Here is a 14,608-nt window from a genome sequence, read left to right as displayed (position 1 = left end):
TCGTGACTCTGGACCCTCAATAGAGTTGCCATGCAGCTGTTTTAAGGGTAAAGGAACTCTGCCAGGAGGGCTGCAAGCCACAGGACACCTGGGTCCTCTTCAAGGGACAAGCCTGCAAAGCAGGTTTAGGGGTTTCCCCACTGGGAACCTATGAACGCTGTGATCATCTGGGCTGGGACTGTGTGGGAGTTCTTATCCTGGCAGCAGGTTCTTCCAGTTCAAAGTTTAATTTAGTTAGATTGGCTACCTCCTTGGGCAGAGTTAAGGGTGACAGGGTGGAGCCATATTTCATAGGGAGATTAAGTGCTTCAGAGGGAGGAGAGGAGCGAAGGAGCGCAACCATCGGGAAGGAGAAGGATCTTTGAGCAAAAAAGGTACCAAGGCAATCCTCTACCTGGGAGGGAGGAAACTCGCTGAACATCCAGAGCAATGTGAGGGAGGGAGGAGATGTCCTTTTTGATCTTAGAACTTTCCCCAACATGGTGCCAACCTGATTGTTTACACTTTGGCTCTGACTGATCCCCAGCAGCCATGGTAGCTGATGCTGATGTGTTTGTTGTAGTCCTGGAGGCCTCACACTGAGGAATCTGAATGACTAAGAGGAGAGACAGGAGAGAGGCGAATAATTTTATGGATGGGGAGGAAGAGAGTAGATGGCAAGAGGCTTTTCTCCTTCTTCTCATATAAAACTAGAGCACAAAACATAAGAAGAGCTTGCTAAATCAGGCCAGTGGCCCATCTAAGCCAACATCCTGCTCTCTCAGATGCCCGTGGGAAGCCCACGAGAAAGACCCGGGTGCAACGGCGACTCTCCCCTCCTGCTGTTTGCATTCAAAAGCATACACTGCCCCCAAGCCGAAGAGGCACAGCATAGCCATTGTGGCTAGTAGCCATTGTCCTCTACGGCTTTGCTTAGTCCTCTTTCGAAGCCGTCCAAGTTGGTGACTACTGCTGCCTCTTGTGAGAGCAAATCCCAAAGATTAATTCTGAAGAAGTCCTTTCTTTTTTCCTGTCCCAGATCTTCCAACATTCAGCTTCATTGGAGGTCCGCCTAAAATCCGGGTGGGCAACAGGGAGTCAGTCCTTTTTCTTCGCAAAACTCAAGGCTGATTTGCAGAGCTCTCTGCCAGGAGATGGGGCAGTGATGGTCACTGTACTGGCTTACTCAGTTTTAAATGCTGGTTAGATGGATTCTGGGCTATCAGTGGTTATGAATCACGGTGTTTTGGGCCCGTCTAGGACACTTCCACTTGTCCTGGAAAGCATGGGTCCAAGCAGCTCTCTTGGTAGGGGTCCAAGCGATTTTGCCTTTTCCCTGCCACTTTCCCCTGGAAAACCTGCTCTTTAATGCTAAATCAGAACAAATAGCAATCTGCGGAAAATCCAATTGCTCCAATACAGGGCTAAAGATCAGGTTTCCCCAGGGGCAAAGCAGCAGGGAAAGAGGTGTGGAGAAGCCCTGACTTGAAACTTCCAAGTTCAGAAGCAGGCAGCCTTCCTTCAAATTCCGCAAGTTTGCCGGGAGTGGGTTATCACCTTCATGTCTGTTTGTGGGCTTCTGAGAGAAATGGGATGTTCGGACTAAATGGTCTGATCAGCAAGGGCTAATGTTCTTACATTTCACCTGCCTTTCTGTGCCCCCTGATTTTCATGATGGTATCAGTTCATAGTATTTTCAGGCAAACTCAATGCAGAAAGCTCTGAAGCTACAGATAACTCAGTACTCTTCCGAAAGGAGGAGGAAATATTCCCATTGCACTTTGGAGCTCCCTGCCTATTGATGCCAACGTAGTCTTTTCGGCACTGCTAATATATTTTTTTTGCTTAGGCAGGCGGTATATGCATTTTATGAAAGAACATTAATAAACAATCTCCAGCCCATTCACATGCTGAGGTGTAGTGTGTAGGATATCGGACTAGGGCTGAGAGGAGTCCAGGGAGTTCAGCCACAAAGCTCAGATGTGCAGCCTTGGGCAAGACATTGTCACCCAGCCTAAACTGGTTCACAGGGATGATGTGAGGACAAAATGGAGGACGGAGGTTGGGGTGGGGACCCTATTTGCCACCTTGAGCTCCTGGGGGGAAAGGTGGGTTAAAAATGTAGCAATGAAAACAAACAAACAAACAAGCATGGCAAAACACACAGGGCAGATGGAGAGTTAGAGGGTGCCCCCATCCCTTGCAGAACTTTGTGCTCCAGTTTACATTAACGTGCCGCCAATCCTACCTGTACCCTCCAGGTGTTGTTGGACTCCAACTCCCATGATCCTTGAGTGTCGGCCATACTGGGAAAGATGGATGGATGCTGGAGTCAAACAACGACTGGAGGGCCACAGATAACTCTTTTGCTGCATTAGCGGCTGGTACTTTTGGGGGACTGGAAGGGTGGAAGGCTGCCAGCAGTAGGTACAGCCAGAGCCGATGACAGACAAGAGTTAGGCCCCAGATTGGTTGTTAAGTAAGAAGGCAGGCAGGTTGGGGGCTGGCTGAGGGCAGATTGAAGTTGGTGCCCCTTTGCCCTATCGGATCAGCCTTCATCGCAGCTTCCCTGCTGCACACGGTCAATGCTTTGAAGGCAGAAATAACAGCTGGAAAACTGTCAATGGGAGAAATGACAGAGGTCACCTATGTTTCCTGTGGGCATCATAACACTGACGCTCCCATGGTACCCTGGTCTGCAGTGTTGATGCACTTGCAACTCCAAGCAAAAATGGTCTTCTGCCAGGAAGGAAATAGTTCCTAAACCATGGGTAGACAAACTAAGGCCTGGGGGCTGTATCCTGCCCAATCGCCTTCTAAATCTGGCCCATGGATAGTCCGGGAATCACATGTTTTTACATGAGTAGAATGTGTCGTTTTATTTAAAATGCATCTCTGGGTTATTTGTGGGGCATAGGAAATCGTTCATATTTTTCCCCAAAATATAGTCTGGTCCCCCACAAGGTCTGAGGGACAGTGGACCAGCCCAAGGCTGATAAAGTTTGCTGACCCCTGACCTAAACTATGAAAGGGCGTATGACTATAGATTCAGAGGGGGGAAATCAGTTTCCAGATGGACATCCAATTGTATCTATGGAGCTATTAGTTTATTGCAATATAGTGGTACCTCGGGTTACAAACACCTCAGGTTGCAAACACTTCAGGTTACAGACTCTGCTAACCCAGAAGTAGTACCTCAGGTTACAAACTTTACCTCAGGATGAGAACAGAAATTGTGTGGCAGCAGTGGGAGGCCCCATTAGCTAAAGTGGTACCTCAGGTTAAGAACGGTTTCAGGTTAAGAACGGACCTCCGGAATGAATTAAGTTCGCATTTAAATTTTTAACATGTGTAGTTTGTCAACCTTTTACTTTATTACAGGTTTTTATAACTCAGATGATCAATTAAGCCTGTTCATTTAAAGGGTATATTTTGGTTCTGATTAGATACGCACAGCCTGATCCTACGCATGTTCACCTGAAAGTAACTGAAATGCAGTGGTGTTGAAAATGTCAACTGACAGATCCATTTTTCATTTTCACACATAGTTAACATGTTTTATGTCATTTTAAACATAATTTCCCAAAGTTTCATTATTTTTCCAAAATTTATTCACATTTTACATGTGAATAAAGCAACCAGAAGCTTGACATGCAAGATGACTCAGAATCTCTCTATTTCTTTCTCTAACATTAAAGACCTCTCCAAGAAAATAATGTCCCTTTATTGCACCAATGGCGAACTAACAAGAATTTTTTATGTTAGGAACAAAAGCAAATGAGCTTAGAACAATGGAACTTAAATAAGTCACAGAAACTCATACCGTCCCCCCCGCCAAACAAATGAAAAGAAATATCTGTATTTGTAAACTTTATTCTCTTCTTTTAGGTTTTTAGTATTGAGAGCATCTCGCCTGCATTTTATATGCAACATTTCTTCTGATCAACATACCACCGCAATGTGCAATTTACGTAGCATAAATGTGTTGCCATGTGTGTCCTTTAAAGTTTGTCACAGTTCCTTCCCATAGAAATTAATAATTTTTAGGCTTATTACTTGTACCATACCATCTATGTAGGACATCTTTCAGTTTTACGAAAAGAAATAGGCATCTGCCCTCAAGAAGCTTAACATGTGAAAGAGAAGTCAGATAAGGGTGGAGTTGGACACATGTTAATGCTTTTAGAAGAGAGATAACATATCTCATGTGTTAATATATTTAGTAATTAGATGCCTGTTTAAGTTAATTAACAGCAACTTCAACTTTGGCATGGTTTAGAAAACTGCCAAATTTATTTTTCTCTACTAGACCCCATCCGTTTTCTTGAAGCTTCTGTCAGTTTCCCTTCACGAGCTGGAATTCTGTACCCCTCACAGAGTTAAAATTCCCATAAACCCTTCTCAGACTACAGCACCCAGAATTTTCTGAGAGGTAAAATGTGCTTTGAAGGTATAGTGCAGGGATGCAGCCAAACCACTACAGTGCAGTAGCTGCCTGTATAAATTTTAACTGCTTTGTAAAGTATTATCGGTGTCAACATCTAATACATCTAACACACAACTTGGCCTTGGAACAAAGCACACACGCAGGCAAAGGTGTTTTGTTTAAACATGTGTTAGATGTTTAACTATATACTTGTTAACTATATACCTCTTAACTATATACCTGAAGAGCGTCTCCACCCCCATCACTCAGCCTGAGGTCCTCCTCCAAGGGTCTTCTGCTGGTTCCCTCCCTGCGAGAAGTGAGGTTACAGGGAACCAGTCAGAGGGCCTTCTTGGTAGTGGCACCCTCCCTGTGGAACGCCCTCCCTTCAGATGTCAAGGAAATAAACAACTATCTGACTTTGAGAAGACATCTGAAGGCAGCCCTGTTTAGGGAAGTTTTTAGTGTTTGATGTTTTATCGTGTTTTTAATATTCTGTTGGGAGCTGCCCAGAGTGGCTGGGGAGGCCCTGCCAGATGGGCAGGGTATAATAATAATAATAATAAATTATTATTATTATTATTATTATTATTATTATTATTATTATTATTATTACTGGGTCAATTTTAAATCTCACACCACCATACTTAATTGTAATGGCTTTATTTGTTTTTATAATTCTGTATTTTATTATTGTGTAACCGGCCCTGGGACCTTATGGTGAAGGGGGGTAAGAAACCTTATCAATATACATATACATATATATATATATTTATGGAAAATAGATTGGGAAAGAGGATGTGAGTAAGGGGAAACAAAGTAAGGCAGAAAGAATGTGGAACTGGGAGGGAGATATCCTGGATTCCAGGAAAGGATCCCAAAGGTTTAGAATTGCAAAATAAGTTCAAAATAAGTTTGTTTGGGGAACAAATATCTGGGGAACAACAACTGGAGAGAGACCTGTTGGAATGTAATGTAAAAGTGCTGTGTAAAATGTATAAAATATTATTGGAATGGGAGACAAAGGATGAGCAAGTAAAATCCTCAATGATACATTGGGCAATAGATATTGGTCATAATATAGACATGGAAGCATGGGAACGATTGTGACATATGGATGTAAAATTTACAGCATGTTATTGTCCAAAAGAAAATTATACGAAAATGATATATCGATAGTATCTAACACCGAGTAAATTGGCAAAAATGTATGAATCTAAATCAAGTAAGTGTTGGAAATGTAAAGAGAAAGAAGGTTCTTTTTATCACATGTGGTGGTCCTGTAGTAAGGTTAAAGCTTACTGGGAAATGAGATATAATGAATTGAAAAGGATGTTTAAAATAACGTTTGTAAAAACAACAACCCAGAAGCTTTTCTTTTGGGAATTATAGGGACAGAACTACCTAAACTGTATAGAAACTTATTAACGTATGCTACTAGAATGGCAAGAATGTTACTCACCCCAAAATGCTAAGAGGCAGAAGTCCCAGGAAAGAAAGAATGGATAAAAAACCTTATGGAATATGCAGAAATGGCAAAACTTACCAGAAGAATAGGAAATCAAGATAACAAACTTTTTATAAAAGAATGGAAATGGTTTATTGAATATTTGCAGATAAATTGTAAAAAGATAAGAACATTGGAAGGATTATTGTGATAACCTGCAGTTTTATAAGAGTATATATTTAACACAGATGAATAAATGAGCAAATTGAGATCATTTGGATATGCAAAAGATATTAAAAATAAATTTAAGGAACCGCAGAAAGAGGGGGAAGGAAGTCAAGTTTTGAAATGTTAAAATGATTGTAAAATTAGTGAAATGTATAAACTTGAAAAGCATTAATAAAAATTTAAAAATAAATTGATTAAAAAATAATTAAGAGATAGGAGGAATAAGAGAATACAAGAGAAAAGGAAGTGGAGTCTTGCAGCCTCCTCTTTAGGCTCGAATAACTTCCTCTTTATTTACCGGTACTTCCTGCCTTCGCAGATGGCGGCCGTTATCGGGGGGATTTCCCGTCTCTTCCAGCCAACGATTGGGGTACTGTCTGCAGAGAAGTTATGCCAGGGTATCAATCCGTGGTACTTCCTCATTGGCCTCCGCATGGTTACTCTCTTTTTTGCCTTTGGACCCTGGGACTCCCTCAAGACCGATATGATTTGCCAGTGGCCCAAAGATACTGGCGATGCAAAGACGTTCTGTTCGGTCCTCTGCTATAACCAGCTGTTCCCCATCCCTGTCTCGGCCCTCTGGACCTTCCACTTCATCGCCATCATCTTCACTGTGGCGCTCATGAAGTTTGTGTATGTTTCAACGACGGACAAATCCGGGAAGCCTGGGGAAGCAGAACCAAAGCCTGGGGAAACTGGGTGCTGCGAAACAGTTGGCAAACCTAAATTTGGCGGCTGGAGATACGGGATCTACATCTTCACCATAGTCTTGATTTTGGCCATAGAGCTGAGCTTCCTGTGGACCCTCATTGGCCTCCAATTACCAATTATGACCCGAGGAATCGTCACATGCCGCCCAAACAACCCAGTATGCCCCGAAACGGCCCAGTGCGCCCTCAACGGACGAGCCGACAAGCAGGCCATTTTGTGGGTTCTGGCCTTTTGCGCGGCAGCCAACGTCTGCGTCTGCATTGGCTATCTGGCCTCACATGGCGGGCAGGCCTGTGGTTTTTGTGGCGGCAGCAGCGGTGGCGGCACAAGGAAGCCCGCGGCCGGTCACTGCAGCAACTGTGATGGAGAGGCCGGGGAACGCGGCTGTCTCCGTAACGGAGCAGGATGTCACAATGCCCAGGGCGATGGCCTGGGATGGGAAGGGGCATATGGCTACCGCAGTGACTGCAGTGCGGCAGGACCAGCGGGATGCAGGTGCCAGACAGAGGGAGCGAATTGCTGCTGCCGCCAAGGCAACAGCGGCGGCAAAAACGCGGCCTGCGGCTGTCAGGAGAATAGGCACTGCCCCTGCTACTTCCAGGGTAGTGAGGCAGGGCATAGCCGGAGCTCCATGCCTACCAAGGAGGATTCAGAGGGGAAACTGCTAAGGGGAGACATAGAACTGGGGCCAGAAAAGAAGAACTGGACTGTTGGGATGATGCAAATGAAAGAGCCAGTGAGGCCTGGGCCCAAAAGGGGCCGAGGTAGCCCAGGAGGAGGGAAGGGGGTAAAATATATGGCAAAGTATGAGATGTGGGGCAAGAGAAGGGTGTAGGGGGGAGCGAGTGATGGGGAGGAAGTGGAGAGCTACCTTAAAGGATTGCCACAGGGCTGGCCTTGCCACGCAGCCGGGGGAAATGCGGCCTGCCTCAAGGGGCATCATAAAGGCGCAAGAGGAGGAACTGAGGAAGGGAAGAATGGGGCAGCAATGCACTTTAAGTGGTTGGCCCTCATGTGGTTGAGTGGGGTGCTATTTGGGCTTCAGGCCACAGCAGGACATGGGCCACCATCATTCTGGATTTTGCCTGCACCGTGTCTTGACAGAACGCCAAGCTTTCTTTTTATTTTTTAAAGAATCGCGTATTTCAAATGCTACCGTGCGCGTAGCGACAAAATGAGTCGAGATCAAAATGACACGTGGAAATGTGGTGCAAGCCCCGCACTCCAGGTCTAGGGTGCTCTGAATTTTCTCCACACACTTTAGACAATTGGACGATTGAAAATGGTAAAATCCCTCTCTTGGATTAGAATAATCTTATACCTTTTTTTTAAAAAAAAATAATACCTAATTATTTAGTCACTAATGGGTAACTCACTCAACGAGCCCAGAAGTTATTTTCTTAGAATATTTATTTATTTATTTATGGGCAAATAAATGCTACTTTTCTGAAGATGGCATGAGAGTGACTTACTAGAAAAGAGAGAGACAGAGACAGAGAGAAGCGGCATAAGCTACAATAATAAATTCTATCTGTCTGTCTGTCTGTCTTTCTTTCTATCTATCTATCATCCATCATCTATCTATCTATCTTTAAAAAAACAGACAAAAAGAAACAAAATAAGGATAAAATAAAATCAGCCAATAAGAACATGGTCAACATCTAGGAGCCAGGAGAAAAATGGGACAGAATGCCTAGACCTTTGACAATTGTGAAAAAGAGGGAGAAATTGCCATTTCACTACCGCTATTAATGGTGCAGGAGCCGGGCTCTCTTTTTCACCTGGCTACCTTACCAAGAACATCGGACTACAGAGAAGGCTTGTTTTCCCAACATCCAGCTAATATTTATACACAAGTTTGCCGCCCACTTCACATAAGTTCGCAAGTCCAGCTACTGCATGCACTTTAGCAGGGGTCAGCAAACTTTTTCAGGAAGGGGCCGGTCCACTGTCCCTCAGACCTTGTGGGGGGCCGGACCCACCCTCTCCCAAAAGCACCAACCGAAAAGACCCCCTCTCCCGAAAGGACTCCCCACACTGGCGCCGCAGCTGCCAACACCACCTTATCTTCGGCAGCGTTGGCATCGTCCTCTGTCTCAGCAAGCCTCTGGCCTGGGCAGCAAAGGAAGCCTCCATGCCGCCGCCGCTGCTTCCGCCCGCTCAGCTCTTCTCGCTCAGCCGCCTCTGGGTGCTGCCCTTTCCTTCCCGCTGAGATGGGCGAATGGGAGGAAGCGGCTGAGCTGGAAGAGCCGAGCGGGAGGAAGTGGCAGAAGTGTGGAGGCTGCGCCAGCATCGCCGCCCACCCAGAGGTGTCCGCGACTTCTGATTGGCTGCAGGAGCTTTCTGCAGCCAATCAGAAGCTGTGTCATGTCGCGGACGTCAGTCCCCATGCGGCAAGGCCTTCTCGCCGCGCCAGTTTAGCACAAGGACTGACCAAGCAGGCAGCAGGGTCCGCAAGGTTCGCGAGTCGGATTAACGAGCCCGGCGGGCCGCATCCAGCCCGCGGGCCTTAGTTTGCCGACCCCTGCACTTGATCTATTTTAAGGTAAAGGTAAAGGGACCCCTGACCATTAAGTCCAGTCGTGGCCAACTCTGGGGTTGTGGCGCTCATCTCACTTTATTGGCCAAGGGAGCCGGCGTACAGCTTCCGGGTCATGTGGCCAGCATAACTAAGCCGCTTCTGGCGAACCAGAGCAGTGCACGGAAACGCTGTTTATTTTCCCTCCGGAGCGGTACCTATTTATCTACTTGCACTTTGACGTGCTTTCGAACTGCTAGGTTGGCAGGGGCAGGGACTGAGCAATGGGAGCTCACCCCGTTGCGGGGATTCGAACCGCCAATCGGCAAGTCCTAGGCTCTGTGGTTTAACCCACAGCGCCACCTGTGTCCCTTTGATCTATATTATCTACTGCCAAACCCAAGAAACAGGCTCATTTGTTTCAGTTCCTTAGGCAGGGATTCACACTTGAAGGATTTACATCAGGAAACGCTACCCCATCCTAATAAACAGATTGCCAAAGCCTATTATTTCAGGACTGGTCCAGAAAAGGAAGCGACAGGATTACGACTTGTTGACTCTTCCTGCAGTGTCCTACGGCCTTTGGGAAAAGCCATAGCTGAGTGGCAGACCATCTGCTTGGTATGCAGAGTGTCTAAGTTTCAATCCCTGGCAACTCCAGGAAGGACTGAAACCCTGGAAAGAGTGGCTGCCAGTCAGTGCGGACAATACTGAGTGAGATGGACCAATGGTCTGGCTCACTGTAAGCCGCCTGTTCCGAAGAACCATGCCAAGATCTGCAGCCCATTCTGGACAAGGCTTGTTTTCTCTCCCAGGCCTTGTAGACCTTGCAGACCTTAAATAAATTCAGCAGCGATGCTCAGCACAACTAGGAATGCCTGAGTTCAGTTGGTTCATATTGCACAATGAACTGGCCTGATTAAATTAGTTCCTCTCTGATTAGTTCCTCTCTGATTAGTTCCTCTCCTAAATTAGTTCCTCTCTGATTTTATCTCTCAATTTTTCATTACCTATATGAGGTAGTCTGAGGCTTGTCTTTTAAAAGCTTTATTTGCAGGTAAAGGCCACTTCAGTTGACTAGGAAGCCTGGCTGCTGCCATCACAATGGCAGTCATCTGTTTTCGCTGCCTAATATTGTGTCCCTGTGAGGAACAAGACACCACCATGTCTGGTCAGTCTGAGGGGAGCATCTGAGGCTCCTTAGCGGTGGCAGCCGCTGACTTCTTGAACCATTTCGAATGGCTTTTAATTATAAAAATTAAAATTAAAAATGGGGAAGTTGTAAAGGGCAGCTCTCAGACCACCTCATGTTACTGTAAATAAATTTCATTCTTTTTTAAATCGCAAATTAAAGAGGGAACAGGACAGGGTGGACTTAGGCATGAACCCATGCAAACATGACTTCACTGTCCATTCCTGAACACACACACACACACACACACACACACACACGCACACACACCTCAGATGCCAACAGTGTGCTCATATTCAGGCTTCATTCAGAAATAACTGTTATGGGACCAAGTAAGATCAGGGTACGCAAAGCATTCATCTGCTTGTTCTCCAACATGATAAATGTTATTGCTTGACCCGTGATGCCCTCCTGCCTTCTGCATAGGCCAGTCTGCAGGGCCGTCTTTCCCTGGGGGTGCAAGGGGTGCAGGACACCCCAGTGCCAAATTCTGGGGGGTGCCAAATGTATTCTGGGTGGCAGCAAATGTATACCTACTGTATACTGGTCTCTCTTGATCGGTGGCAGTGAAAAGCAATGGGGCGAAAGTCCCCCCCTCCCCGTTGCTCTGTTACTCCGTAGCGTCAAATATTCCTGACGAGTCAGGAAACAAAAGCAGTTATTTCTGCTGTGACATTGTAACATGTGAGTGATTTTCCTCCCCCCCCAAAGTCAACAATTTTGGCTTCGCCCCTCCCAAATAAAGCTCAACAACTCGAGTTTGCCCCCCCCCAAAAAAATTGGGGACGGCTAAACTAAATTTGGGGGCGCTGGGCGGATCTTTGCACCCCGGCGGTGCATATGTTTGCAAAAGATGAATGGGACACAAATCTGATATCAAAAATTACAATATTCAGAAACCAGTTGTCTATTTAGGTGCCAGGCAAAAAGCATTTCTCTTCTCACAGGCTTTCGGGCAGTAAAACAATTGATGGCCTTTTAAACTGTTCGTGTGCAGGGGGGAGCATGTGTTATTTCGTTTGTTATTGTGTTTTGTTTTGTTTTTGTATTTTTATATTGTAAACTCCCTGTGATTCTTGGATGAAGGGCAGTATGTATAAATAGACAGACAGACGGACAGTTGTTTAAGCTCCCCAGTACACTTCAGTACACTTTGCTATTAACCAGAAAGCCACCTTTCTTCCATACAAGAACTTTAAAGGGAGACTCCAGAATGAAGAATGAAATTGCTGAACTAGTTAGAGTGTCCGAGTTATGTGTGATTCAACTCCGTTAGTATTCAAGCCATATCAAGGTTCCCCCTCCCACTCTGGAATTGTGTTACCAGAAGTTTTATTATGTTTTATTGTGTTTTTTTATATATATGTTTGAAGCTGCCCAGAGTGGCTGGGGCACCCCAGTCAGATGGGTGGGGTACAAATAAATTATTATTATTATTATTATTATTATTATTATTATTATTATTACCACCACCACCAACATCTAATGATGCCTGCACTTATCTTGTATGCATTTGAGTTTTATGTTAAAATAGCACTGACACTACTTTTACTTTCATTTCATGGCCTTACGGGCCTACTATTGACATTTTGTCCCTCAATACTGGTGCGTTCTGCAAATATGTCAACTAAAATTACAATTAATTCATCTGATGATGTGGGCCTTAGATCTCAAGTGTTTGTGCCCTAATAAATCCATCAGCTGTGAAGGTACTAAGATTCCTTTTTGGTTTTGCTCTAAGTGACTTTTGATACCATCAACACCATATCCTCCTGGAGAGGCTATCCGAGTTGCTTAACAGTGGTTCCAATCCTACTTGGATGGTTTTTCGCAGCGGGTGATGCTTGGGAATTGCTTTTCAGCAGCCTGGGGCCTTCAAGATGGTGTCTCTCAGGGCTCAATTCTATCTCCCATGATATTTAGTATCTACATGTGATACTTTGGTTCTTGAATGTAATCCATTCTGGAAGTCCGTTCAACTTCTGAAATGTTCGAAAACCAAGGCGAATAAACTGAAGCTCAATCCAGATAAGACAGAGGCACTGTTAGTGGGTGGTTTTCTAGACCAGATAGGTGGGAGATTGCTTGCTCTTGAGGGGGTTACATTCCCTCTTAAGGAGCAGGTACATAGCTTGGGCTGCTCCTGGATCCACTGCTGTTGTTTGAGGCCCAGGTGACCTTGGTGGCAGAGAGTGTCTGAAGACCATTCGGAAACCTCAGCTGGTGCATAATGCAATGGCCAGATTGCTCACCAGAGCAAGGCAGTTTGAGCATATAACACCAATCCCATACCCTCCAACATTTATCCGATGAAAATAGGGATGTCCCATTCCATCGTGATAATTTTACTATTTCTACCCCACACATCTTACTGCGTTGCCTCAGCCAATAAGGTCATTGTGGGTCATTCTGGGTTGTGAGGTTTTGACTGCAGTGCTTCGCTGACCCTAATGAAAACAAGACAGAATTTAAGCAAAATTGTAAAAGTTGTGCTACTCATACTAAGCTTTTTTTTAATGATGGTTGGTCATTGTCACCTGGAGCAAGAAACCTTGGCTAATACTGGTTAATTGGTTATTATGTTATACTTTTTGTGCTTTTATACTGTAAAATGCTCTGCAATCTACAGACGAAGGGTGGTATATAAATTTAATCAATCAATCAATCAATCAATTAATAATTCATTGAGGAGACATCCTGAGCTCCTAATCCCTTGCATAAAGTTCAGCACGTGTAATCTAGTTAACAGTAAAATCTAGTCAACACCTCCTGCTACACGGACAAAATGGTAAGATAACTAAGTGAGGAAGCAAACAAGGATAACCAGTTTAGTCATTGCTTGCTAGGATTATATTCTTTTAACTTTTAATTAAGCAGAATAAAGAAAGTGGGAAATAGGCAGGAAATCTGGGAAGAAACAACATAACAATAGAAATATTGGAATTATGGGAATTTCTCACCTCAATTTCTCACTCTTCCCTCCTCCTGGGTCACCCTAATGCCTGATTTCTCTCTCCTGTGGGTAGAGAACAAACACACCTACGAAACAGTTCGCATCTGTTCACAATCAAATCAAATATTCCTTAAGCCTTTTATCATATAGACTCAACATTCCGCCCTAGCCTTAGGCTTCAGGGCAATTTCCCAACTGCTTTTCCAATAGATTTCCAAAGACATAACACATACGTTGAATTCTTCACAGGCTCCTGTGTGTGCAACCACACACGCCCATCCCTGCATTGGAGAATGGGGCTGAAAAGTCTGGTGCTGTTAAAAATCACAGGGAGGCTCGCCTGTCATCTACATTACATACTGGTAGCTTTCGCGTCAGGCAAAAATGTTTCTCTTTACAGTAACGAGGCCTTTGGCTGATTGACATTCTATGGCCTTTTAAATGGGTTTGGCCCTCTTGTTTTTGTATTTTTTATGTTGTGAACCACCCACAATCTTCAGATGAAGGGTGGTATACAAATTTAATAAATAAAATAAAATAAAATAAAATAAAATAAAATAAAATAAAATAAAATAAAATAAAATAAAATAAACCTTAGGCCTGGGTGAATTAGCATCCTGGGAACAAAGATGAAATTCTGCTACCATTAAAAAAAAACATTATTGAATGATAATGGGCTATAAATTACGGGGCAATTAGCGGTTGCTTGTTCTTAACCTGGGGGGGAAATGTTCTTTGGATAAATATGGTGAGTTTGCTGTTCCCTTTGTCTTTCCAGGGTTTGCAGTGAGAGTCAAGAGTGTTAGTGGGATAACTAGGTCAATTATCTGTTGAAACCCTTTAGTGGTGTTATATACTAAGCTTGGATCCTAGAACAATAGGCAAGTAGGATCCTAGAATGCAACAACTGATTGGCTTGCAGGAAAAAACCAATCAGGCTCCAGGAGGAAGTTAATCAGCCTATTAGGCTGGTAGGATTGTAGAATGCAACAACTGATTGGCCTGCAGAAAAAGACCAATCAGGCTCCAGGAGGGAAGCAGAATCAGCCAATCAGACGGGACTCAATGTGTAATTAATGTATATAAAAGCCTGAGGTTTAGGGGGCAAATCAATCACTGTTTTACAAGCGGCAATAAAGAGCATGAAATCACTA

At 44.4% G+C, this 14,608-nt stretch overlaps 1 protein-coding gene across 1 annotated transcript; it reads left to right on the top strand.

The window, feature by feature from the left end:
• The first annotated feature begins 38 nt into the window (after positions 1–38).
• LOC308461196 (uncharacterized protein) lies at positions 39–8,788 on the top strand. The gene is made up of 2 exons (XM_080977923.1): positions 39–374; positions 6,400–8,788. Exon 2 carries the CDS (start codon positions 6,400–6,402, stop codon positions 7,624–7,626), a length of 1,227 nt encoding a protein of 408 aa, XP_080834049.1. The 5' UTR covers positions 39–374; the 3' UTR covers positions 7,627–8,788.
• Positions 8,789–14,608: the final 5,820 nt, after the last annotated feature.

Source organism: Podarcis pityusensis (genome assembly GCF_964106645.2).
Source record: "Podarcis pityusensis genome assembly, chromosome: 13".
Taxonomy (NCBI): Eukaryota; Metazoa; Chordata; class Lepidosauria; order Squamata; family Lacertidae; genus Podarcis; species Podarcis pityusensis.
The sequence above is the reverse complement of the archived record's forward strand: the minus strand, read 5'-3'. Positions and strand labels throughout refer to the sequence as shown.